Source organism: Muscardinus avellanarius, assembly GCF_963383645.1.
Source record: "Muscardinus avellanarius genome assembly, chromosome: X".
Taxonomy (NCBI): domain Eukaryota; kingdom Metazoa; phylum Chordata; class Mammalia; order Rodentia; family Gliridae; genus Muscardinus; species Muscardinus avellanarius.
In genome coordinates this window covers 3,283,150-3,310,614 of record NC_137792.1, presented here as the reverse complement: position 1 = coordinate 3,310,614, position 27,465 = coordinate 3,283,150, and the positions used below count along the sequence as shown (strand labels likewise).

The following is a 27,465-nucleotide window of genomic DNA, read 5'->3' as shown; positions in this document are numbered from 1 at the left end:
CACCATGCCTGCCCGCTTTGACTTTTTTTTTCTTTTTTCTTTTGGTGGTACTGGGGCGGAACCCAGGGGCTTTCTACCTCCAGGCTATACTTCCAGACCTATTTTATATTTTATTTGGAAACAGGGTCTCACTGCTTTGACTTTTAAAGTATTGAAAAGCAAAGCCACCAACACACAGTATCTCTTCATGTAGTGACCTCCTGAAACCACCAGGGGGTGCTATGACTGCCGGAATGAGTTCAGTTTGAGGAGACTGCCATCCTGAATTATAATCACCAGGACTGCTCCAGAGTAACCCCACATGAACCAACAAGCTATATATAAACTATTAGCACGATATGTTGAGCTTTCGAACCAGGCCCTGGCTCCAGGATGTGTCTGACTCTGATATTAGATTAAGATAAGCCAGGTCCAGCTGGCTGGGAGTGGTGGCGCACGCTTCTAATTCCAGTATTTGGGAGGATGAGACAGGAAGACTGCAGGTTTGTGACCTGCCTCAGCTACTTAGTGAGGCCACCTATTTCAAAATAAAGAATATATAAATATATGTATATATGTAGCTTGGAGGTAGAATGTCCCTTGGTTCCATCCCCAGTTACACACACACACACACACACACACACACACACACACACACACACACACACAGAAAAACAGAAGCCAGGCGTGGTGGCGCACACTTGTAATCCCAGCATTCAGGAAGCTGAGACAGGAGGATTCGGGTTTGCAGACAGCCCCAGCTACTTAGTGAGGCCCTTTGCAACTCAGTGAGACCTTGTCTCCCAAATATAAATAAAAAATAGGGCTGGGGGTGTAGCTCGGAAGTGGAATGCCCCTGGGGGTTCTATCTCCAGTACCACTAGATAAATAAAATAGGGCTGAGGCATAGCTCAGAGGCAAAATGCTTTTGGGTTCCATACCAGTCTGTCTCTTTCACACACACCCTTAAACCAGGTCCATTCCAGTTAGGATGAGGACCACATATGTCCTTTCTTTTGCTTTTATTTTGTTGGTGCTGGGGCTGGAACCCAGAGGCTTTCTACCTCCAGGCTACACTCCCAGACCTATTTCCTACTTTATTTGGAAACAGGGTCTTAATAAGTTGCCGAGAGCCTAAGTAGCTGAGGCTGGCTTCAAACCTGCGTGATCCTCCTGTCTCGGCCTCCCAAGCGCGGGGATGACAAGCGTGCGCCACCTCGCCCGGATGAACATTTCTTCCTTTCTGACCCAAATCGTGGGACCCAGCCGGGCTTGCTGCAGCCCAGGACCACCGTCCTGTCAGTAAGTCCCCGGTAAACTCAGCTCTGCCCCTGGGGCCAGCCTGGGGCACAGGAGGACCAGCTGGTTCCTAATCGGTGAAGCCAGGCGGGGAAGAGGCGCTATCTTGGGAAGACGCAGAGCTCCATCTTCTCCCTCTGGCGTCCGCGTCAAAGGGCCAGGAGACGAGAAAGACACAGCCAGCCGGGTCTCTAATATCAAAATAGAGCAATTTATTTAAGACACGGAATATGATCTGCTGATTCTCTCCGGAAACGAATGAGCTACAATACACAGAGTGATTATTTCCTTTTCCCTCCCCCAAGAGCGGTGAGGGGCGAGTGGGGGCGGGGCGGGGTAGGAGAACAAAACGGGGGTGTCCATGTTGTTCAAGAGAATTTGGAGAACGCAGACAGAGAACCAGGTCTGGCTGTACGTCTGACACAGACAATAAAAACGGCAGAAACCAAACTTCCAAACTTCGGAGAGTGGCGGAAGAGACGTTTCTGCATCGGACAAGGGACACAATTAAAGGGGGAAAAAAAAAAAAGGCAGAAAGAAAGGTTAGAAGAAGAAAACCCAGAAGGAACGAAGCAGGTCCGTAAACGTCTGACAAAGCGCACTTTCCCTCGGCGGCTCCGTGATCTACGTTAGAGCGACAGGGGAAAAAAAGTCAAGTCCTCCGGTGTCGTGGGGTGAGGGGCAGAGGCGGCCAGACCCTGGACCGTCCATCCCGCCCTGGCGGCCGTTCCCCAGGGGGTTACTGCACCCCCTCTCCCGGGGCTGAGCGAGACCTGGCTCTCGGCCACTTGGAAGCCGAGCAAAGATCCCGGGAAGGACCGTCTTAGGACGTCTGCTTTCAATCAGCTTGGTCACTAAGACTGATGCATTCCTCCCCATTTTTTACGAGCTGTAAACATCCTCTGCCAGCTACCCTTGACTATGAAGATGAGTTTGCTGGTGCCTCAGCAGCCACGGTGAGCCACAGCGGCTCCAGAAGCAGCTGTGGACGGTGCTGATCTGCTCGGTGGGGGTGGACTTCAGGGCCGCCGGCCGCGTCCTCTGGTGCGTGCCCCCCGGGCTGGCACCAGCTCCTCTCTGATGGCTCCGTGGGCAGCTGAGACGCGGGCGGGCTCCGTTCCTTTCTCAGGCTCTCTCTTAGGTGGGCCTCGAGCCCGCTGGACCTGGGCTCGTGACCCTCAACTCCAGCCCAACAGTTCTGACAGACATAAATAAAGCCAGCACTTCAGTGAGCCCCTGGCTACCCCGGGCGCGTGCCGACTGTCTACTAATCCCCTCTGTCCGCCGCTTGCCATCCACAGTGGTTTCTGGCTCCTCAAACACGATCCCCATCCCTGCTACGGGCTGACTTGTGACAGCGGATGTCTGTCGAAAGGAACGCATTTTAATTTTGGAAGCAGTAATGATGGTATTTTTTTTCTGGTACTGGCTACGCAGGGGCATTCTGCTCTTGAGCTACACCTCTAGGCTTGTTTTTTTTTTTTTAATTTTGATACAGGGCCTAAGTTGCTGAGGCTGGCCTCGAACCTGTGATCCTCCCATCCCAGCCTCTCAGGTACTGGGATGACAGTCGTGCGGCACCACGCCTGGCCGGTAAAGGCGGTATTTATCTGGATTCCCAGGAGCCTGCATCCCAAACCTAATGCAGTCTCAGGACAGGGAATCACCAACTTATCTGGGGACACCTGCGATGTTCAAAGACGGCCTGGTGACGCCATGGGAAATGTGGCTTTCTTTGTTGACTGCTTGGGTACCGGGGCCCAAAGATAATCCTCAACTCAAAACCACAGCATGCTGCGGTCTTTCTGGGGCTTGAACATTTCACATAAAACAAGTGGAGGCTAGTTTGTGAGCTGAGGAGGGCCCCAGCCCACTCTCACCGTGTGGGGCCATTTCTCTTCCCAGACGCCTGACTTCCCTCCCCATCCTATGCCCACAGAAAATCCAGCCAGGGAGAGAGGTCCCCCCATCACTATGTTAAAAAGCAAGTCCGTGTTACGACAGGTTCACCTGATCTCATGAAAGCAAACTCTGCTAGGAACGCTAAACCTTGTTTCCTTTATAAAAATGGTAAAAAAAAAAAAAAAAATCCATTATCGAAAAGAAAAAAGTCTCTTGCAATAGTGAGAAATGATAAAGCTGGTAGAAATGGTTAGCGACGTTCTACCCATGTGATCGTTCACGTTCAGACCTGGAAGTCTTCCTCTGCTGTTAAGTCTCATCACCAGAATGAGTGACATTCTGAAACCTTCGGGCCAGCTCTGTGCACCTGTCAGGTGCCCCGCGGGAGACACGCCCGATGGTCATGCCGAAAACGGTGTCACCCATGGGTGCCAAGAGTCATGCGGTGGGTTTCCTGGTGCCTTTGCTCCTTCACTGTGGGATGTTAAAGTCCACACACACACACACACACACACACACACACACACACACACACAGACACACACACTGAAAAGTGCCACCTCCTCCTCTGAACCCAAAGAGACAGGCTCTTCCCGCCCGGCTGCAAATCCTCAGGCCCGTCCACACACGGTTGTCCTGACCGCGTTCCGCCAAGCTGAAGGGAAGGGGGACCACCCCAGACTATAAAAAAAAAAATTATTATTTTTTAAATATGAATCACACGAAGCTCTCTATGTCTGATGGCCATTTTAGGATTTTAAAATTGTTTTAACATAAAAATATTTTTTTTCCAAAAATACTCCAGGCTCTTTCTCTTATAAGTCATTTTTTTTCTCCTGTAAAAAGTCCCCCTCCCTGCCTTCTTACATAAAGCACTTATTATGCGCCCAAAGTGCCCTTGAGACCTAAGATGTGAAGCCACTGTGAGGGGAGAGAGAAAGGAGAGAGAGGGCGGGGGAGAGAGAGAAAAAGAGAGAGGGAGGGAGGGAGGGAGGGAGGGAGGGAGGGAGGGAGGGAGGGAGGGGGAGGAGAGAAGAGAGAGAGAGGAGAGAGAGAAAGAGCAAGCTTCTCAGGCGAGGGGCGGGGAGAAAGCTGTGCACCAGTTCGACATCGTGACATCGTGTCTGCGTGGTCTCCTCTAGAGGGTGCCACAGAAGGAAAACGTAGCAGACAGGGACACGGCGGAGGGAAGACACAAGGAACCAAAAGACAGTTTCCATCTCAGACGGAAGGCGCCCACACGACAGAATTCCAGTGGACAGAAACACCACGGAACGAAGAGAGTCCTAGAAAATAGCAAGTGTGGAGATTGCAAAGTCACGCATCTCATCGGTACAAACTGGTCCAGGACCATCCTTTGCGTGAGCAGCTGCAGTGTCCCAATCCACGGAGGGGTTAAAAAGCACCACAGACAGGCGCCACCCACCCCCTTTTGTTTTATCACAGGGTTTTTCTGATTCCATTCTGTTTTTGGCACAACTGTTTCTTTTCTCCTTTTCGTTCATCCCTCAGAGCCCGTCCTGATGGAAACCAAACTGCGCACGTCCAGCTGGCGGCTCCGTCCTTCGCCGGCTGAGTGTCCTCGGCGGAAACCGGCTCTCCCCCTTGGCGATCACTGTGTGTTATGCTTTTGAATTGCTTTTGAATTGTTTATTTTCTGAAACTTCTGGATGAAGATTATGAAAGAGAGAGAGAGAGAGAGAGAGAGAGAGAGAGAGAGGGGAAGGAATCCCGTGGCCGGGGACAAGTTGGTCTGAAAGTACACTCTAACGCAAGTCGAGTTTGTACAGTTTTGAGCGGAGGGTTTAAAGAGGGCTGCAACGCCACACATTCCCTGCTGGTCCGTTAGAATTCTTTTTTGTTTTTGTTTTTTTTTTTTTTTTTCTTTCTTTCTATAATATCTTGTGTTTACTTCCGCAGATCTAAAACACAAACCTGGAAGGAAAGATAAAGAGCCTATTACCTTGAGAGAGGAGAAATGATGAATCCAACCAAGTCTAGCGCTAAAAACAAACGCAACTCCCACCGCCCCGTGAGTGAATTCAATACACACCACACCAGGTAGAGAAATGTTTCTCCCGCTCACATTTCATGGTTGCCCTTTTGGGTTTTCTTAACATTCAGTCTAGCTGGCCGCTGATTTTAATTTTTGGAAACAGGGTCTCTTAAGCCAGTGTGGCTGGCTTCGAACCTGCGCGATCCTCCTGTCTCCACCTCCCAAGCGCGGGGATTACAAGCGTGCGCCACCACGCCCGGCCCCCAGCCCTAATTTTTATTCTTTATTTTGAAACAAGGTCTCACTGAGTTGCAGAGGGCCTCACTAAGTAGCTGAGGCTGTCCGCGAACCACGATCCTCCTGTCTCAACCTCCTGAATGCTGGAATTATAAGCATGTGCCGTCATGCCCGGCTTCTTCTTCTTCTTCTTCTTTTTCAACATGAAGCCAGCTGGGCATGGTGGCGCACACTTGTAATCAAGTACTTGGGAGGCTGAAACAGGAGGATGGTTTGAAGCCAGCCTTGGCAACTCAGCAAGATCCTGTTTCCAAATAAGAAATAAAATTGGAGTGTCATTTGAAGGTACTATGCCTCTGGGTTCAATCCCCAGTACCAAAGGGGAAAAACTTCTTTCTCTTTCCCTGCCCTTTTTTTTGGGGTGGTACTAGAGATTGAACCCAGAGGCAGTCCACCTCGAAGCTATACCCTTGGAACTAATTTATTTTTATTTTGTGGTACTGGGGGTTGAGCCCAGGGGGTTTTTACCTCCAAGCAACACCACTAGTCCTATTTTATTTTTTTTATTTCAAAACAGGGTCTTGCTAAATCGCAGAGGGCCTAAGTAGCCGAGGCTGGCCGAGAACCTGTGATTCTCCTGCCTCAGCCTCCCAAGTGCTGGGATTGTAAGTGGGCACCATCTCACCTGGCTATAAAGAAAGTTTCATTGGAACACAATCACCAAGGGCCAGGAAATCGCTGGGTAATAGGCTATTCCCAACCAAAAACATGAGCCATAACATGGAAGGAAAAAGTAGGGTAAAGGACAATGGCAGGAATTCTTTGAAAGGCTGTCAGGAGGTACCCAAAGCATACAGAAGAAGGACTGCTCAAGTCCAGGGGCAAATGAAAACCGGGGCGCCCCACTGGAGTAGAACAGCCTGTGGGGTCCAAGACCGACAGGATGGAAGACTCTGTCCTGCCACCAGAGACGTCCTGGCTGAGGCACGGACACAGAGAAAAGACAGACGTAAGACACTGGTCGGGCGCTGCTGGGTTCCCAGGGTCTTGGGCGCCGTACTCCTCCACCCCGCCCACCCCGTGCCCCAGCAAACCAAAGGGGTCACTTACAGAACCGTCGGAAGCGCTGGCGCCCACTTTGTCTCCTCGGGCGTTCCAGCACACCTCGAAGATGCCGCCCGTGCCTCTGTAGCTGTGGACCAGGCTTCCGCTCTGCAAAGCAAAAGAATGGTCACCTGCAAGGCGACGGGGCCCCGAGACCGGCAGGGTGGAGGGGCCACCCCTGCCTGCCCGGCACAGCAGAACTTGACAATTTTCATGTACAGGGAAGTGAATTTCCAGAGAACTCGCTGATGGCTGAGGAGCTAGAACTTGCTACCCAAACATGGTGGCCACGCTTGTCATCCCAGCATCCGGGAGGCTGAGACCGAAGGATCGCGGTTCAGGGACAGCCACAGCGACCTAGTGAGGCCTTCTGCAACTCAGTGAAAGCCTGTTTCAAAATAAAGGATAAAAAATAGTGCCGGGCATGGTGGTGCATGCTGGTAATCCCAGCATTTGGATGGCTGAGACCGGAGGATTGCGGTTCGTGTGTGGCTAGCCTCGGCTACTTAGTGAGGCCCTCTGCAACTCAGTGAGACCCTGTTTCAAAATAAAGGATAAAAAATAGGGCTGGGGGTGTAGCTCGGAGGTAGTATGCCCCTGGGTCCCATCCCCAGACCTGCAAAAAAAAAAAAACAAAAAAAACAAAAAAAACTTGCTCCCTAGGAGTTAAGACACCTGGCCCTGTGGACTTACCTGCCAGGCAATGGTCAGGGTCTGGAGTGTCCCCCAAGAGGCTCCCGTGCGGCTGTTACGTCATCATTGCAACCATATTCACAGGTGAAATAATTGAATCAGGGCTTTAATCAGGGTAGGATCAATAATCTGAATAGACCTACTGGGTGGTGATTAGGTGGGGTGCGGCTGGGGGAGGCAGTCAGCCAACTCTGGACTTTACCTCTGAACTCATGAGCCAAAAAACTTTTTTTTTTTTTTTTTTTGCAGTACTAGGGGCTGAACCCAGGGGCATTCTATCTCCAAGCTACACCCCCAACCCTATGTTTTATTCTTTCTTTTGAAACAGGGTCTCACTGAGTTGTAAAGGGATTCACTAAGTAGCTGAGGCTGTCTGCGAACCTCAATCCTCCTGCCTCAGCCTCCTGAATGCTGGGATTACACGCGGGTGTCACCATGCCCGGTTATTCTTCCTCTTCTAAGTTGTTTATGTCAGGCATTTTGGTCACAGTAATAGAAAAGTGCACTAAAAGCAATTTTTTTGTGTGTGTGAGTGGTAGTGGGGATTAAACCCAGGGATATCCTACCTCCAAGTATACCCCCAGTCCTATATTTTATTCTTTTTTTTTTTTTTTTTTTTGCAGTACTACGGAGGGAACCCAGGGGCATTCAACCTCCAAACTACACCTGCTGCCCTATTTTTTTATTTTGAAACCGTGTCTCACTGAGTTGCAGAGGGCCTCACTAAGTAGCTGAGGCTGTCCGAGAACCGCGATCCTCCAGTCTCAGCCTCCCGAATGCTGGGATTACAAGCGTGCGCCACCATGCCTGGCTCTATTTTATTATTTAGTGAGTGAAACAGGGTCTCACTAAGTTGTGGAGAGCCTCACTAAGCAGCTGAGACTGGCCATGAACCTACTAACCTCCTGTTTTAGCATCCCAAGTACTGGGATACTGGGATTACAAGTGTGTCCCACACACCTAGCTCCCTAGACCTTTTTTTTGTTTCCTGGTACTGATTATGTAACCCAGGGGCATTCTACCTCTGAGCTATACTCCAAGCCCTATATTTTATTCTTTACTTTGAAGCAAGGTATCACTGAGTTGCAAAGGGCCTCACTAAGCAGCTGAGACTGGCCTGGAACCTGTGATCTTCCTGTCTCAGCCTCCTAAGTACTGGGATTACAATTTATTATATATAAATTATATATTTATATAAGATTATATATAATATTCTTATATATTTATATAAGAATATATATTTATATATTTATATATAACATTCAAGAATATTATATATAAAACACTCCAAAATATACACAGATTACATATTTATAAATGTGTATTTTTTGCAAAAATATATAAAATATATATTTATAAATATATATATTTTTAGCTCTGAGGTAGAATGCTCATGGGTTCCATCCCCAGTATTGCAAAAAAAAAATACACATATTTATAAAAATAAATATATTTTTGTGGTAAATATACAAAATATTATATATAATTTATATATAAATGCACATAAATTATATATTTATAATTTTTTTTGCGGTACTGAGGATGGAATCCAGGGGCATTTTACCTCCGAGCTACACCCCCAGCCCTATTTTTTATTCCTTAATTTGAAACAGGGTCTCACTGAGTTGCAGAGGGCCTCACTAAGTAGCCGAGGCTGTCCTTGAACCACGATCCTCCGGTCTCAGGCTCCTGAATGCTGGGATGACAAGCGTGCGCCAGCATGGCCTTTTGAGATGCTTCCTACCACACTCTGGCTCCTGCTTTCTTGCCTTCCTGGGGGTCAGGCTGGCCTCATGGTCTGTTCTCCCAGCTTCTCCAGAGCCCGCCTGACGCCCACCACAAGTGAGAGTAACAACCACCCTTTTACTAGCAACTCAATGATTATCTAATCACTGTACATATACTCAAATCTTTTTATGTGCGTGGAACTGGGAAATGAACCCTGGGATAATCTATAATTTTGAGCCACACCCCAGCCCTATTTTATCCTTTTATTTTGAAATAAGATCTCTTGCGAGGCGTGAGACCCTGTTTCAAAATAAAGAGTAAGAAATAGGGCAGGGGGTCAAATGCCCCTGGGTTCCATCCCCAGACCTGCAAAATAAATAAATAAATAAATAAATAAATAAATAAATAAATTGATTGATTAATTAATTAAAAATAAGGCTGGGGGTGTAGCTTGTATGTAGAATGTCCCTGGGGTTCAATCCCCCAGTATAGCAAAAAAAAAAAGAAAGAAAGAAAGAAAGAAAGAAAGAAAGAAAGAAAGAAAGAAAGAAGGCTTGGCGAGGTGGCGCATGCTTGTAATCCCAGCATTCTGGAGGCTGAGACAGGAGGATCGTGGTTCTTGGCCAGCCTCAGCTACTTAGTGATGCCCTCCACAACTTGGTGAGACCCTGTTTCAAAATAAAGAATTAGAATTAGGGCAGGCGGTGTAGTTCGGAGACAGAATGCCCCTGGGTTCAATCCCCAGTATAGAAAAAGAAAAGAAAAGAAAAGAAAAGAAAAGAAAAGAAAAGAAAAGAGGTCTCACTAAGTTGCAGAGGGCCTAAGTAGCTGAGGCTGTGTGCCACCATGCCTCGTTTAATCACTATATAATTAATTGCATTAACAAGCAATGAAGTTAAAACCCCAATTAGTTTTTGGAAAACAAGCTTAAAAAAAAAATACATAGCATACTTGTACTGTAGTGGTTAGCTAAGATCACAGGTTATTAGCTGCTGGTTACAAGACAAAATTAAGTTGACAAATGTCCCAGAGACATAAAGGAAAAGTCTTTGAGAAAGTCTAATAAACCTTCACTAATAGTCAGGGAGATTCAAAGACCGACGCCAAGAGGGTCGTTATAAACAGTAGACTCAATTGGGGTCTTGAAAGAGGGGGGTTCTGAGCCGGGCATGGTGGTGCACGCTTGTAATCCCTGCATTTGGGAGGCTGAGACAGGAGGATCCGGGTTCAGGACCAGCCTCAGCTTCTTAGTGAGACCCTGTTTCAAAATAAAGAATAAAAAACAGGGTTGGGAGGCGGGCGTGGAGGCGCACGCTTGTAATCCCCGCGCTTGGGAGGCGGAAACAGGAGGATGGCGCGAGTTCGAAGCCAGCCGTGCTGGCTTAGGAGACCCTGTTTCCAAATAAAAAGATATATAAAAATAGGTCTGGGAGTGTAGCCCGGAGGTAGAAGGGTTTCCAGGAATCCCAGTACCACAAAAAAAGGGGGGGGGGGGTTTGGAGTGTAGCGTGGAGGTAGAATGGGTTCCATCCCCAGCTCCCCACCCAAAATAATGTCCACTACGAGCCTTGCTAGTCTTCTGCTGGTTCCACTTTTCTTTTACTACTTCTACTTTTGACTTTTTCTTTCTTGTGGGTCTGAGGATGGAACCTAGGGTCATTTGACCTCTGAGCTACACCCCCAGCCCTATTTTTTAGTCTTTATTTTGAAACAGGGTCTCACTGAGTTGCAGAGGGTCTCACTAAGTGTCTGAGGCTGTCTGCGAACCGTAATCCTCCGGTCTCAGCCCCTCAAATGCTGGGATGACAAGCGTGCACCACCACGCCCGGCTTCTACTTCTGACTTTTTCTACTCAGAACCTCCCCAGCTGACATCATGTGGCCCAAATATATAACATGTCTCTTGAAAACCTCAACCGTCACGAAGGCATTACGCGCACATTCCTCTGTGCCCCGACTCGCTCCACGGTCGGTGGACCTGGTGGCCGCTGGTGCGGACAGGGGTTCGGGAGGGATCTGGCCACAGGGTGGAGAAATTACCTGAGTGTTCCAGATGTGAACACACTTGTCGAAGGAGCCGCTGGCCAAATACTTCCCATCAGGGCTAAACGCTACGCTGTAGACAGGTTCCTGGTGTTTGGTCAGCGTGTGGATGCAAACGCCTCGCTCCACGTCCCACAGTCGGACCGTAGAATCAAAGGAAGCGCTGCAAAGGCAGGAAGACGGCAGACATGACACGTCACCGTGCTGGCTTTGAGACCCTTCTCCACGACACAGAACACACTGCATGCACACTGTCGTTATTCTCCTCCAGCCTTTATGTCTCAAGAGCCAGTAAACACAGGGACGGTCTTCTCTCCTGAAATGTAACTCAGATGTGTAGAAAACAAAACTACAGTTGTTTTAAATTTGTTTGGGGAAACAGGGTCTCAATAGGTTGCTGATGTTGTCTTCAAACCTGAAATCCTCCTGGCCTCCCAAACTACTTTTGGTAAAGCCAAGAGCCCGGTACCCGGATGCTGAACCCATCCCTCCTGCTGACCTCACCATTCAGAAAAAAATCTCTGCTTCATATCCAGCCTCGTTTGATAAAACGAGGTCCTCTAACCACTGATCAAAACATCTGAAGGGCGCGCGTGGTGGCGCACGCTTGTAAGCCCAGCATTCGGGAGGCGGACACAGGAAGATCCGGGTTCGCGGCCGGCCGCAGCTACTTAGTGAGGCCTTTCCCAATCCAGTGAGACCCTGTTTCTGAATAAAGAATAAAAAATAGGGCTGGTGGTGTAGCTTGGAGGTAGAATGCCCCTGGGTTTCATCCTCAGTACAAAACAAACAAAGCCAAACCGAAACAAAAATAAAAACAAACAAAAAACAACAACAACAACAACAAAAACTGAAGAAAAAATTGTGCCTGTGTACTCCACACACCCAGAAATTTTCCCAATATTGTTTTTATTTTTCTGTGGTGCTGGGAATGGAATCCAGAGGCATTCTACCTCCAAGCTACACCCCAACCCTATTTATTTATTTATTTATTTATTTATTTATTTATTTATTTATTTATGGTACTGGGGATGAAATGTAGCAGGGGCCTTCTACCTCTGGGCTACACCCCCAGACCTATTTTTATTTAATTAATTAATTAATTTATTTTGTTTGTTTGTTTTTGGTGGTACTAGGGATGGAACCCAGGGGCCCTCTAACTCTGGGCTACACTCCCAGACCTATTTTATATTTTATTTGGAGACAGGGTCTCTTAAGCCAGCTGAGGCTGGCTTCAAACCTGCATGATCCTCCTGTCTCAGTCTCCCAAGCACGGGGATTACAAGCGTGCGCCACCATGCCCGGCTCAGACCTATTTTTATATTTTACTTGGAAACAGGGTTTCACTGAGTTGCTGAGAGCCTCACTAAGTAGCTGAGGCTGGCTTCGAACCCGTGCGATCCTCCTGTCTCAGCCTCCCAAGCGCGGGGATTACAAGTGTGCGCCGCCACGGCCAGCCACGCCTGGCTTTTTATTCTTTATTTTGAAACCGGGTCTCACTGAGTTGCAGAGGGCCTCACTAAGTAGCTGAGGCTGTCCGCGAACCGCGATCCTCCTGTCTCAGCCTCCCGAATGCTGGGATGACAAGCGTGTGCCACCACGCCCGGCTTCTCTTAATTATTTACTTGGTACTGGGGATTGAGCCCAGGGGTGTTTTACCCCCAAGCTGTATGCCCTATTATGGTTACATAGGAATCCCCCCGAAGAGCTCAGGTATTAAGGCTCAGAGTTGCTGTAAGTCATGAGAGTTGTGATCTCATCAGTGGATGAATTCAACGTGATGGATATACAGGGTGGTCGCCTAGGCAGGCGGGCTGTGGCTCGGGAAGGTGGGTTCCTAGGGGTATGGTCTTGGGGGCTGTGCTTATATTTTTTTCATCTTTGAATCCTCTTGGGTTTTTGTTTTTGTTTTTGTTTTGTTTTTGCGGGTCTGGGGATGGAACCCAGGGGCATTTGGCCTCTGAGCTACACCCCTGCCCTATTTTTTATTCTTTATTTTGAAACAGGGTCTCACTGAGTTGCAGCGGGCCTCACTAAGTAGCTGAGGCTGTCCGCGAACCGCGATCCTCCTGTCTCAGCCTCCCGAATGCTGGGGTGACAAGCGTGCGCCACCACGCTCGGCTTTTATTCTTAATTTTGAAACTGGGTCTCACTGAGTTGCAAAGAGCCTCGCTAAGTAGCTGAGGCTGGCTGCAAACCGCGATCCTCCAGTCTCTGCCTCCCAAATGCTGGGATTACAAGTGTGCACCAACATGTCTGGTTTATTGTTTTATTTTTATTTATTACTTTCTCACTATTATTCCCTAAATAATACAATATAACAACCATATGCACGGCATTTACACTGTATTAGGGTTTTTTTTTTTTTTTTTTTTTTTTGCAGTACTGGGAATGGAACCTAGGGGCATTTTACTGCTGAGTGACACCCCCTGCCCTATTTTTTATTCTTTGACACAGGGTTCACTGAGTTGCAGAGGGCCTCACTAAGTAGCTGAGGCTGTCTACTAACCGCGATCCTCCGGTCTCAGCCTCCCGAATGCTGCAATTATAAGCGTGCGCCCCCCCCCCCCCCCGGCTATATGAGGCATTCATTTTAAGTTACCTAGACACAATATAAGTTATGCAGGGAAGCCGGGCGTGGTGGCGCACGGTTGTAATCCCAGCATTCTGGAGGACAGCCTCAGCTACTTACTGAGGCCCTCTGCAACTCAGTGAGACCCGGTTTCAAAATAAAGAATTAAAAAAAAAAAAATAGGGCAGAGGGTGTAGCTTGGAGGTCAAATGCCCCTGGGTTCTATCCTCAAACCCGCCAAAAAAAAAAAAAAAAAAAAAAAAAAAAATCCAGGGATATGTGCATAGGTTATATGCCAATCCTAGTCAATTTATTTCAGGATGCACAGGGCGCTCTGGAACCAACCCCTGTTGCTATCCAGGGAAGGCTGTATTTTATCTCTCCAACCCCTTCAAAATGAGGTTACAATCCAGGCGCGGTGGCGCACGCTTGTCATCCCAGCATTCGGGAGGCTGAGACAGGAGGATCGCGGTTCGCGGCCAGCCTCAGCTACTTAGTGAGGCCCTCTGCAACTCAGTGAGACCCTGCTTCAAAATAAAAAAAATAAAAAATAGGGCCGGAGGTACACTAGGATGTAGAATGCCCCTGGGTTCCATCCCCAGTACCGCAAAAACAAAAACAAAAACAAACTGGGCTGGGGTGTAGCTCAGAGCTAAAGCATCCCAGGTTTATCCCCAGTACCCTCCCCCAAGAGAATCTCGAGGTGCCGCTCCACTTCATTTGGAAGGACACACTGCCCCACACAGACACATGCACGCACACGCCAGCACACTTTTCTGGCTCTGTGTTCACGCCAGCCACGCTCCGTGGCCAGGCTGCTGGCGGCTGCAGGGCGCGGGCCGCCCCGCTCACCTCGCTAACATGATGCTGGAGTTCGGGTTGCTGGTGGCTGGTCCCGTGGGGCTCCACTTGATGGTATAGATCTCTTTGCTGTGAGCTTGAAGGTCGTGGGCACACGTGTCCTGCTTCATGCTCCAGATCTGGAGAAGACGTCGGCAACCAGGTGAGCGCACGCTGCCCCCAGCCGGGAATGGTTCGGCACCCTTCATCGTGTGTGCTAGAGTGTGTGTGTGTGTGTGTGTGTGTGTGTGTGTGTGTGTGTGGCCCTGAAGTCACCGGCCCACCAAATGCTCTACGCCCACAGGGGTTGGGGGAAGGCTACAAGGGTGTAAGGGTGTGAGTGCAAAGGCCTCAGGACCCTTGGCTGACCCACGGGAGTTCTGGGATGGAAGCCAGTCATTGCATTCGCAATGGGGGGAAATTGCAGAGGGCCAAAGAGTGTTTGAAGATAAAACCGCCACCCACAGGAGGGAGCTCGGGAGTGCATCGAGGCGGGGATGGCCCATCCCTTCGAGGGCGGCTTTACCTTTAAGGTCATGTCGTCAGAGCAGGATGCCAGCAACATTCCAGAAGGATCCCATTTGATGGCATTGACCTCATTCTGCAAGACAGCAAGGGGGTTTAGAAAGAAATCAAAACCTAAGCCGGGCGTGGCGGCGCACGCCTGTAATCCTAGCATTTGGGAGGCTGAGAGTGGAGGATAATGGTCTGCAGACAGCCTCAGCTGTTTAGCGAAGCCCTTTGCAACTCAGTGAGACCCTGTTTCAAAAGTAAAAAGACTAACAGCCGGGCTTGTAATCCCAGCATTCGGGAGGCTGAGACCAGAGGATCGCGGTTCGTGGACAGCCTCGGCTACTTAGTGAGGCCCTCCGCAACTTAGTGAGACCCTGTTTCAAAATAAAAGAATAAAAAATGGGGCAGGGGGTGTAGCTCAGAGGTCAAATGCCCCTGGTTCCATCCCCAGACCCGCAAAATAAATAAATAAATAAATAGACTAAAAAATAGGGCTGGAGTGTGTAGCTTGGAAGTAGAATGTCCCTGACTTCCATCCCCAGTACCACAAAATAAATAAATAAATAAATAAATAAATAAATAAATAAATAAAGAAAGAAAGAAAAAGAAAGAGAAAGACAGGCAGACCTGGTTGGGCACAGTGGTCCATGCCTGTCATACCAACTTGGGAGGCTGAGCCCGGAGGTTCACGGTTCGAGGACAGCCTCAGCTACTTAGCAAGACCCTTTGCAACTCAGTGAGACACTGTTTCAAAAATAAAAGGACTAAAAAATAGGGCTGGGGGTGTAGCATGGGGGGGGGTAGAATGCCCCTGGATTCCATCCACAGTATCAGGGGGAAAAAAAAAGTCAAAACCTGGCTGGGCACAGTGGTCCATCCCTGTCATACCAACACTTGGGAGACTGAGCCCGGAGGTTCATGGTTCAAGGACAGCCTCAGCTACTTAAGGAGGCTCTTTGTAACTCAGTGAGACCCTGTTTCAAAAATAAAAAGACTAGTGCTTGTTTTGGCAGTACATATACTAAAATTGGAACGATACAGAGAAGATTAGCATGGCCCCTACGCAAGGATGACACACAAATTTGTGATGCCGGGCGTGGTGGCGCACGCTTGTCATCCCCGCGCTTGGGAGGCAGAGACAAGAGGATCGCGCAGGTTCGAAGCCAGCTGCGCTGGCTTAAGAGACCCTGTTTCCAAATAGAAATATAAAAAATAGGTGTCTGGGAGTATAGCCTGGAGGTAGAAGGGTTTCCAGGAACCCCAGTACCATAAATAAATAAATAAATAAATAAATAAATAAATAAATAAATAAATAAATAAACAAACAAACAAACAAACAAACAAGCAAGCAAGCAAGCAAGCAAGCAAAAAATAAATAAATAGACTGAAAAATAGGGCTGGGGATGTACCTCGGAGGTAAAGTGCCCCTGGGTTCCATCCCTAGTACAGCAAAAAAATAAACAAATGAATGAATGAATGAATGAATGAATGAACAACTGGGGTGAGAGCTCGGAGGTAGAATGCCCCTGGATTCAATCTCCAGTACCATAAAAAGAAAAGGAACCTGAAGCCTGTGTGTAGTTGGGCAGCCTTCCACCAGGGGGCAGTGGTGCCCTGTGGGCGCTGCACAGGGCCTGGGATTTACCGTGGGAATCAAAGAACACAAGAACTCCTACTTCTTTTTTCCTTTCTTCCTTTTCTTCTTCTCACTTTGCCTTTTCATTCCTATAAAAGCACAGCCGTGTGCCGTATATAACCAGCCACCACCGTCTATCTTTCTTTAAGGAAAGTAAAATCCCTGCTAGGAAGAAAGTCAAATGCAGACTGTATAACAAACGCTGTAAATAAACCCGGTGTTATTTCTAAACCTGGGCTTTGGGCGTCGCCTCCCTGTGCTCTCTTCCACGTTAACGGCGATTCCCTCTGTCTAAATTCAGTCCTGCGGGGGAAACTGGACGCAGTCTTGCAATCCAGCAGGGGCAGCCACAGGTGGCCAGGCCAATGGCATCCCGGGAGGGCCGAGCAGGGGCGGGCAGGCTCCAGAAGGACCAGGAGGCACCCGGGCTACACCCTGGGGCTCAGAGACCATGGAGCCCGGGGGTTAAGGGACAAGGGGACACCCGCCTGCAGCTATGGCCTGGGTGGGGGGTGACGCACCTGCAGGGGCTCCCTGCAAGAGGGACCCCAGAGCCCCATTGATGGAAGTTCCACCCGGTCGTGCTCACCGTCTTGGCCTAATAAATCATGTGATTTCTTTCCTTATCTTTTTTTTTTTTTTTTTTCCAGTACTGAGGATTGAACTCAGGGAAATTCTACCTCCTAGTTATATCCTCAGCTCTGTTTTTGCGTATGTATGTATGTATGTATATTTATGGTACTGGGGATGGAACCCAGAGGCATTGTATCTCCGAGCTACACCCCAGGCCCTATTTCTTAGTCGTTTTATTTATTTATTTATTTGCAATGAAATATTTGTTATCATTTGCATATTTTTATGATTTTAGCAAAAATATTTATATTTCTGCTTTTTAAATTTTTTATTGGTGTGTCGTGGTTGTACATCTTAAGGGGAGAAAAGATGGCGGAAACATATGTGTACAGTCTTTTTATTTTTTTATGTTTATTTATTTATTTATTTATTTTTGGTACTGGGGATAGAACCCAGGGGCCTTCTACCTCTGGACTATCCCTCCAGACTTATTTTATATTAAAAACAGGGTCTCACTAAGTTGCTGAGAGCCTCACTCAGTAGCTGAGGCTGGCTTTGAACCTGCGCGATCCTCTTGCCTCAGCCTCCTAAGTGTTGGGATTACAAGTGTGCGCCACCACGCCCGGCTTATTCTGTCTGTCTGTCTGTCTGTCTGTCTGTCTGTCTGTCTATCTATCTATCTATCTGTGTGTGTGTTACTAGGAATGGAACCCAGGGGCATTTTACCTCCGAGCTACACCCCCTGCCCTATTTCTTATTTTTGAATTTTGAAACAGCGTCTCACTGAGTTGCAGAGGGCCTCACTAAGTAGCCGAGGCTGTCCGCGAACCGCGATCCTCCAGTCTCAGCCTCCCGAATGCTAGGATTACAAGCGTGCGCCACCACGCCCGGCTAGGATCATAGGTTTGAGAGTCTTAGCATCTTAAAGAGACAAAGGAAGGAAGGAAGAAAAGAAGAAAGGGAAGAAGGGAGGAAAGGAGGGAGGGGGAGCGAGGGAAACAATTCCCCATCGGAGCCTCCTGAAGCGGATTCTGACCCTCGGGGGTCCTGCTTACCGTGTGTCCCTGGAAGGTCTTGACCGGGCGGTCACAGCCAAGTCTGCACACGTGTATACACATGTCGGTGCTGCAGGAGGCGAAGGTAGTGTTGTTCTGCCAATCCACGTCAAGAGCTGGCGCTGCCAGGCGGGGAGGGAAGAGGGGCGACACTGGCGTTCATTACCATGCACGGAGCTTGGGCAATATGGCTAAGTTAAAGGTATAGAAGCCTAAATAAAGAGTGCTCTGTGCCTGATCGGTCTCTTTTTTTTAAAGACCTTAAAGATGCCGGGCGTGGTGGTGCACGCTTGCCATCCAGCATTCGGGAGGCTGACACTGGCCGATGGCGCTTTGCGGCCAGCCTCAGCTACTTCGTGAGGCCCTCGGCAATTCAGTGAGACCCTGTTTCAAAATAAAGAATGAGAGCCAGGCGTAGTGGCGCACGCTTGTAATCTCCGCACTTGGGAGGCTGAGACAGGAGGATCGCGCAGGTTCGAAGACAGCCTCAGCTACCTAGTGAGGCTCTTGGCAACTTAGTGAGACCCCGTTTCCAAATAAAATATATAAAATATAAAAAATAGCTCTGGGAGTGTAGCCCAGAGGTGGAAAGCCTCTGGGTCCCACCCCCAGTACCACCAAAGGGGGGAAAAAAAAAAACCTTAAAGATTCTCTTTCTAACTGGCAGGGACAACAAGACGCCATGGATAGAGATCCTGTTTCATGCTCTGTGCCTGGGGAATGCAGCGGCGCTTGCTCCCAGGGCCCAGGTGCGATGGGGGAGGGAGGTGCAGCTGCTGGCTCCTGCACTGTGCCCAGCTAATTCAGTGTTGTGTGTGCACACACACATGTGTGTATGTGTGTTGGTACTAGGGTCAAACCCAGAGGCATTCTACCTCCGAGGTACACCCCCAGCCATATTTCTTACTTTTTTTTTTTTGGTGGTAACTAGGGGTGGAACCCAGAGACTTTCTACCTCTAGGCTATACTCCCAGACCTATTTTATATTTTATTTGGAAATAGGGTCTCACTAAGTTGCTGAGAGCCTCACTAAGTAGCTGAGGCTGGCTTCGAACCTGTGCGATCCTCCTGTCTCAGCCTCCCAAGTACTGGGATTACAAGTGTGCACCACCACACCTGGCTCTCCCAGACCTATTTTATATTTTATTTGGAAACAGGGTCTCACTAAGTTGCCGAGAGCCTCACTAAGTAGCTGAGGCTGGCTTCGAAACTGTGCCATCCCCCTGTCTCAGCCTCCCAAGTGCTGGGATTACAAGCATGGGACACCAAGCCCGGATCTTATTCTTTATTTTGAAACAGGGTCTCACTGAGTTGCAAAGGACCTCACTAAGTAGCTGAGGCTGTCTGCGAACCACGATCCTGCAGTCTCAGCCTTCTGAATGCTGGGATGACAAGTGTGGGCCACCGCTCCTAGCCAACTCTCCAACCCCCCTCCCCTTTTTTTTGCGGGTCTGGGGATGGAACCCAGGGGCATTCAACCTCCAAGCTACAGCCCCAGCCCTATTTTTGATTCTTTTTAATTTTTGAAGCTGGGTCTCACTGAGTTGCAGAGGGCCTCACTAAGTCGCTGAGGCTGTCTGCGAACCGCAATCCTCAGGTCTCAGCCTTCCGAATGCTGGGATGACAAGTGTGTGCCACCACGCCCGGCTTTCTTTCTTTTGTTTTTTTGTTTTGAAGCAGGGTCTCACTAGATTGCTGAGGCTGACCTTTAATCTGTGATCTTCCGGTCTCAGCCTCCCAAGAACTGGGATGACAGGCATGCACTACCACACCCAGCTTCAATGTGTATTTATTTATTCATTCTTTCCTTCCTTCATTCAGTGATACTAGTGATTTATTTAGTGATACTTGGGATTGCACCAAGGGGCATTCTACTTCTGAGCCATGTCCCGGCCTTATTTATTTTTTTATTTTCACTTTGAAACAGTGTCTTGCTAGGTTGCTGAGGCTGGACTCCACAACTTGCAATCCTCCTGTCTCAGCCTCCCAAGTACTGGGATGATAAACCAGCACACCCGGCTTCAATGTTTTTTTTTTCTTTTTCTTTTCTTTTTTTTTTTTGTGGTACTGGGGTTTCTGGAAACCCTTCTACCTTCGGGCTACACTCCCAGACCTATTTTATATTATTATTTTTTTTTTTTTTTTAATTTGGAAACAGGGTCTCTTAGGCCAGCGCGGCTGGCTTTGAACCTGCACGATCCTCCTGTCTCCACCTCCCAAGTACTGGGATGACAGGTGGGTACCAGCATGCCCGGTTTCAATGTATTTTTAGACAGGGAGGGGACATGGTCCTGCCGGTGCTAGCTCCTAAGCCTCGCTCTTTCCAGGGGTGGAAGAGAGGTGGGAACAGAGTGCTGGTTTCTACAAGCCCTTACATCATCTTCTCCCCAGCGCCACATTTCAGGACAGCCCCACAGTTCTTATTTACAATGTCACAGGACCTAAGCAAAGAATTCCCGGGCCACGCCCGCCACAACAAAGCCAACCGCTTACCTGAATGGAAGGGGAACTGCTGTTTGGCTTCTCCTGTGTGGGCGTCCCAAATTATTGTCGTCTGTGCTCCGCAAACAAAGGAAAAAGGTAGTAAGATTTCTCCAGATAAGTGCATTGGGAGGAGAGATAATTAGCCTGGTTTCCTTCTAAAGCAGGACTGTCCGAGAGTGATGTCAGGTCAACCACACGGCTGTTTTGCGGTTGAACACCCCTAATCCAAAAATCTGAAGTCCAAAACTTTTTTTATTTTTTGGTACTGGGGATTGAACCTAGGGGCATCCTATCTGAGCTACATCTCCCGGCCCTTTATTTATTTTATTTATTTATTTATTTTTGTGGTGCTGGAGATGGAACCCGGGGACATTCTACCCCCAACCTACGCCTCAAACCCAACTTTTTATTCTTAATTTTCTTTGGGGGGGGGGGTTCTGGGGATGGAACCCAGAGGCATTTGACCTCTGAGCTATACCCCCTGTCCATTTTTTTATTCTTTATTTCGAAACAGGGTCTCACTGAGTTGCGGAGGGCCTCACTAAGTAGCTGAGGCTGTCCGTGAACCACGATCCTCCAGGTCTCAGCCTCCCGAATGCTGGGATGACAAGCGTGCGCCACCACACCCAGCTTTTTATTCTTAATTTTGAAATAGGGCCTCACTAAGTAGCTAAGGCTGGCTATGAAGCCAGATCCTCCTATCTCAGCCTCCCAACTACTAGGATTACAAGCGTGCGCCAGCACACCGGACTCCTTTACCTTTCTTCTTTTATTTTGCAGGTCTGGGGATGGCATTCGATCAGGGGCATTCGACCTCCAAGCTACTCCCCCAGCCCTATTTTTTATTCTTTATTTTGAAACAGGGTCTCCCTGAATTGCAAAGGGCCTCACTAAGTAGCTGAGGATGTCTGCAAACCCCAATCCTCTGGTCTCAGCCTCCGAATGCTGGAATTAGAAGCATGTGCCACCATGCACAGCTTTATTTTTATTTTGAAACAGGGTCTGACTAGGTTGATAAGACTCTCACTACCTGCTGAGTCTGGTCTTTAACCTGTGATCCTCCCATCTCAGCCTCCCAAGTACTGGGATGACAGGCCTGTACCTCCACACTGGGCTCAATGGGGATGTCTATACTAGCATCTGCCTTTGATCTTGGGAGCCCTGGATGGGTCACCGCATGGGCTAGTCAAGTGTTTGACAAATGTTGGCTCGGACTTAGTTTAGACACCCAGCCAGCAATTGCTGGCGGCCTGCAGGGGCACTGCGCCGTGTGCTCTGTAAGCATAACATGAATTAGAACAGCTGGGGAAGACTGGTGGTGGCTGGGAAAGAAGGTTTAAGGCGTCAACCAGAGCAGCTCAGATCTCTGCATATTATATATTCTGTTGCCAAGAGGCAGGAGGGATTTTTGGCTTAGAGGAAAAGGGAGAAGGGGAGGGAGAGACAGAGAGGAGAGAGAGGAAAGAGGAGAGAGGAGAGAGGAAAGGAGAGAGGGCTGGGGCTGCAGCTCAAAGGCAAAATGTCCCTGCATTAAATGCCCCTGGGCTCGCCGTGCGCGGTGGGCACGCTTGTCATCCCCGCGCTTGGGAGGCGGAGACAGGAGGATCGCGCAGGTTAGGAGCCAGCCTCGCTGGCTTAAGAGACCCTGTTTCCAAATAAAAATATAAAATAGGTCTGCGAGTGTAGCCCAGAGGTAGAAGGGCTTCCAGGAACCCAGTACCACCAAAAAACAAAACAAAACAAAAAATCCCTGGGCTCAATCCCCAATACCAAAAACAAACAAATAAACAAGTAAATAAATAAAGCAAACTACATCCCTAGACCAGAGCAACCTATGTTCGGTTGATACTCACTTTGTCTACACCCGCGCTCAGTATATAATGCCCCTTTTTGTTCCACTTCAAGGCAAAGATGGGGCCTTTGTGCTGACCCAACGTGCTGGCCAGGTTACCTGTTTGGAGAAAAGACAGACGCGTTGACTTCAAAGTCACTGTCTGCTCACTGGACCGACTCCCGTGGAAGCCCCTCACCCGCCCCGCGCGCTGCAGGAAGGACTTACCATCTTCCGTCCAGATTCTTGCAAAACCATCATAGGAACCTGTGGCCAATAGTGTCCCATCGCTCTGGGGGCCAGAAAGAGACACGAATCCATACATTTTGGCATCTCCCCAGCAGAGGTACCTTGAGGCTCCCCGGTCTAGCTGCCCGCCGTACAGGGCCATATATATATATATATATATATATATATTTTTTTTTTTTGCAATATTGGGGGTGGAACCCAGGGGCATTCGCCTCCAAGCTCTACCCCCAGCCCTATTTTTTATTCCTTATTTTGAAACTGGGTCCCACTGATTTGCAAAGGGCCTCACTAAGTAGCAGAGGCTGTCTGCAATGAACTGTGATCCTCCAGTCTCAGCCTCCCGAATGCTGGGATTACAAGTGTGCACCACCACACTCGGCTTTATTATTTATTTATTTATTTATTTATTGGTACTGGAGGTGGAATCCAGAGGTATTCTACCTCCAAGCTCCACCCCCAGCCCTATTTTTTATTCTTTACTTTGAAACCGGGTCTCACCGAGTTGCAGAGGGCCTCGCTAAGTAGCTGAGGCTGTCTGCGAACCGCGATCCTCCTGTCTTGGCCTCCCAAATGCTGGGATTACAAGTGTGCGCCACCACGCCCAGCTCTTATTTTTATTTTTGTGAAGACTGAGCCCCAGGTGTGTACTATGTGCAAACTGCTACCCTAGCCCTTTTTTATCGTTTTGTTTTGAAACAGCGTCTCGCTCCGTCGCTGAGGCCGGCTTCAAATCTGCGATCCTCCTGTTTCAGCCTCGTGAGTTCTAAGATGACAGCCATGAGCCCCCATGCTCCCCTCAGGAGGCTCATTAAGGAACCCGTCTGGTTAATGCACGCCAGCTCGGGAAGGGAAGGGACGGCTTCCCAGCCCCGCTCGGTCGGAGCTCTTGGTAATGGAGGGCCGGCACCCCAGATGGGACCTCCCGCCAGCGAGCCGGCCGCGTGTGTGTCTGCAGGGAGCGCTTACGTTCCAGTCCAGCGAGGTGACATCCTTGTTGCTGGGGACGTCGTGGCCCCCCTCGCGTATACAGTGTCTGAGTACCAGCTGCGTGGACCCCCCATTGGTCTCCTCGTTGAGGTTCCAGATCCTGGCCGTCGAGTCCCCGGATCTGCAGATTGGAAGCCCAGGAGCGTCCAGCCTCCGCCTCGGGACCAGAGCTGGGGGACTCGCTCTCAGGCCCCCAGCCTGATAATAAGGAGGCCCCCTGTTCCCCTCCTTATCTTGGCATTTATTCATTTTAGAAATCATTCCACTGTACCCCGACCCACTGAAAAAATGACTTGGAATGATGGTTTCTAGGAGACGTGAGGCGGGGCAGCCCGCGGCGTGGGGTTCACACAGCCCCAAGTCCCTGCCCCTCCCCGGCCGTGCCCCGGAGCCCAGCGCCCCTCCATCCCCGGGCCCGGAGCGCCCCCGTCCTGAAGGCCTCACCCAGAAGCCAGCAGGTCGCTGACAGGATTCCAGGCACAAATGAACACCTCGGACTCGTGGCCCCGAAGGACAGTGGCTTTACTGGGCGGGATCTCGACGTCCCCGTCTATCTCCATTGGTTTTGAGTGATTATCTGTCAGGAAGAAACACGCAAGTCCGTGTGCGTTATCAGCGCCAAAGAAATGGGTGCATCCCCGACTCCTTCCGTCTGACAAAGACCTTGCTTGCTTTTTTGTTTTTTAATTTTTTGCAGTACTGGGGATGGAACCCAAGGGCACTGTACCTCCAAGCTAGCCCTGGCCCTATTTTTTTTTTTTTCTCATTTTACTTTTTGAAGAAACAGTCTTTTCATTCATTTAATTTTTTTTTTTTAAACAAGTTCTGCGGGGCGTGGTGGCGCATGCTTGTCATCCCCGCACTTGGGAGGCGGAGACAGGAGGATCGCACAGGTTCGAAGCCAGCCGCGCTGGCTTAAGAGATCCTGTTTCCAAATAAAATATAAAATAGGTCTGGGAGTGTAGCCCAGAGGTAGAAAGGCTTCCAGGAAGCCCAGTACCACCAAATAAAAAAACAAAAAAACAAAAAAACAAGTTCTCACTGAGTTGCGAAGGGCCTAAGTAGCTGAGGCTGTCTTCGAACTGTGATCCTCCAGTCTCAGCCTCCCAAATACTGGGATTACAAGCGTGCGCCATCACGCCTGGCCCAAGACCTTGTTTTTTGTACTAAAGTAATACCACATCGGACAACTGACTACATGTGGCTTCTGTAGAGCTCTCAATTCATTACTTCCTTTTATTTTGGTGCTGCTGGGGATTGAACCAGGGGTCTTTTATTTCTGAGCTATACCCCCAGCTCTTATTTTATTTCTTATTTGGAAAGAGGGTCTTACAAATTGCTGAAGCTGGCCAGGAAACTGAGATCCTGTCTCAGCCTCCCAAGTACTGGGATGGATTACAGGCATGCACCACCATACCTGGCTTAATTTTTTAAATTTATTTTTCTCCTTTTTTGTTGCTGGGATTGAACTCAAGGACACTCTACCTCTGAGCTATACCCCTAGTCCTTTTAATTTTTATTTTACTTTTTTTTTTCTTTTTTTTTGCGGGTCTGGGGATAATAGAACCCAGGGGGATTTGACCTCCAAGCAACACCCCCTGCCCTATTTTTTTATTCTTTATTTTGAAACAGGGTCTCACTGAGGTGCAAAGGGCCTAAGAAGCTGGCGCTGTCCTTGAACCATGATCCTCCAGTCTCAGCCCCCCCAGTGCTGGGATTACAAGTGTAGGCTACCATGCCCAGCTCTCTTTTATTTATTTATTTTTTGGGGGGCGGCACTGGGGATGGAACCCAGGTGCATTCTACCTTTGAGCTCCACCCCCAGCCCTATTTTTTATTGTTTGTGTGTGTGTGTGCGCGTGCGCGTGCGTGTGTGGTACTAGGGTAGAACCCAGGGGCTTTCTAACCCGGGCTACACTCCCAGACCTATTTTATATTTTATTTGGAAACAGGGTCTCACTAAGTTGCTGAGAGCCTCACTCAGTAGCTGAGGCTGGCTTCGAACCTGTGCGATCCTCCTGTCTCAGCCTCCCAAGCGCGGGGATTACAAGTGTGCGCCACTACACCCAGCTTATTCTTTATTTTGAAACAGGGTCTCACTGAGTTGCAAAAGGCCTCGCTAAGTGGCTGAGGCTGTCAGCGAACCGTATTCCTTCTGTTTCAGTCTCCTAAATGCTGGGATTATGAGCGTTCACCACCCCACCTGGCTTATTTTTCTCTTTCTGAAACAGTTTCACTAAGCTGCTGAGGGACCTTGCTAAGTTGCTGAGACTGGCCTCAAATCTACAATGTTCCCGTTTCAGCCTCCCAAAGAAACACTGAGATTACAAGTGTGTGCCACGGCTCCTGGGCTGTCTAAGGATTTTTTTTTCCCCCCCGTGGTACTGGGTATGGAAGCCAGGGATTTTTTTTTACCTCTGGGCTACACTCCAGACCTATTTTATACTTTATTTGGAAATGGGGTCTCACAAAGCATCTGAAAGCCTCACTAAGTAGCTGAGGCTGGTTTAGAACCCGTGCCATCCTTCTGTCTCAGCCTCCCAAATCTGAGATTACATGTGTATGCCACTGCTCCCAGGAGGAATTTGGGGAGAAAAATAGAAGGGTGAATCTCTCCTGCACAGAGTAAGCAAACCCCAAAAAGCAAGATAAAGGAATACCCAGCCAGCCCATCACATGCAGAAGAAAATGGGAAGAGGCCCGGACCCCGGGCCTCACGTACTTATGGCGTGCGCTCCGTTCTCCTCCCCGTTCACCGTGGCCTCTCCGTTCTTTGGTGGGTTTTGCTGGGACATGGCTGCCGGGGGCGTGGCGGCTGCTGTCGCCGTGGCTGTCGCCGTCACTGCTGCTGCAGCTGCTGCAGCTGCTGCCGCCGCCGCTGCCGCCGCCGCCGCTGCACTGGCTTGCTGCTGGGCGAGCTTCTCCCGGAACGCCTGCTGTCGCGTCTGCACCACGTCGGGCATCACAGCGTCGATGAGGGACAGGGACTCTATGGGGCGGCCGTCAAACACCGTGCCATCCTGGGAAAGCAAGCCCAGGGCCAGGCGTCAGCTTGGGGGAGGAGGCTCCTGGTGGCCTCTGCCTCCCACGCCAGGGAGGAGCAAGAAAGATGGGGTGCGGCGCATGCCTGTCATCCCAGTATTTGGGAGGCTGAGACAGGAGGGTCGCAGGTTCGAGGACAACCTCAGCCACATAGAAAGACTTTCAGCCACCTCGCAAGACCCTAATTCAAAATATAAAAATGGAGCTGGACGTGGTGGCGCACGCTTGTCATCCCAGCATTCGGGAGGCTGAGACAGGAGGATCGCGGTTTGCGGACAGCCTCAGCTACTTAGTGAGGCCCCCTGCAACTCAGTGAGACCCTGTTTCAAAATAAAAAAATAAAAAATAGGGAAGGGGTTGTAGCTCGGAGGTCGAATGCCCCTGGGTCCCATCCCCAGACCCGAAAAAAAAAAAATGTGTATATATATATATATATAATATGGAGCCAGGCATGGTGGCACATGTTTGTAATCCTAGTACTTGGGAGGCTGAGAGAGGAGGATAGCACAGGTTCGAAGCCATCCTCTGATATTTAATGAGGCTCTCAACAACTTAGTGAGACCCTGTTTCCAAATAAAATATAAAATAGCTCTGGGAGTGTAGCACGGAGGTAGAAACGCCCCTGGGTTCCAGCCCCAGTGCCACAAGAAATAAACAAAGAAACCCTAACTAAAATATAAAAATGGGCTGGAGGTACACCTCA

At 49.2% G+C, this 27,465-nt stretch overlaps 1 protein-coding gene across 2 annotated transcripts in view; it reads right to left on the bottom strand.

The window, feature by feature from the left end:
• Positions 1–4,883: 4,883 nt before the first annotated feature.
• TBL1X (transducin beta like 1 X-linked) overlaps positions 4,884–27,465 on the bottom strand; it is a gene marked incomplete at its 5' end in the record, with an annotated part of 53,791 nt that continues 31,209 nt past the window's right edge. For both annotated transcript variants that reach the window (XM_080718561.1, XM_080718562.1), the window contains 12 exons: positions 4,884–5,115; positions 6,524–6,625; positions 10,978–11,143; positions 14,405–14,532; positions 14,919–14,993; positions 18,170–18,291; positions 20,663–20,723; positions 22,507–22,604; positions 22,713–22,776; positions 23,700–23,841; positions 24,165–24,297; positions 26,443–26,740. In XM_080718561.1, the coding sequence (XP_080574687.1) occupies positions 5,089–5,115; positions 6,524–6,625; positions 10,978–11,143; positions 14,405–14,532; positions 14,919–14,993; positions 18,170–18,291; positions 20,663–20,723; positions 22,507–22,604; positions 22,713–22,776; positions 23,700–23,841; positions 24,165–24,297; positions 26,443–26,740 (1,416 nt within the window). In that variant the 3' untranslated portion in view covers positions 4,884–5,088. The remainder of the gene's footprint in view (positions 5,116–6,523; positions 6,626–10,977; positions 11,144–14,404; positions 14,533–14,918; positions 14,994–18,169; positions 18,292–20,662; positions 20,724–22,506; positions 22,605–22,712; positions 22,777–23,699; positions 23,842–24,164; positions 24,298–26,442; positions 26,741–27,465) is intronic.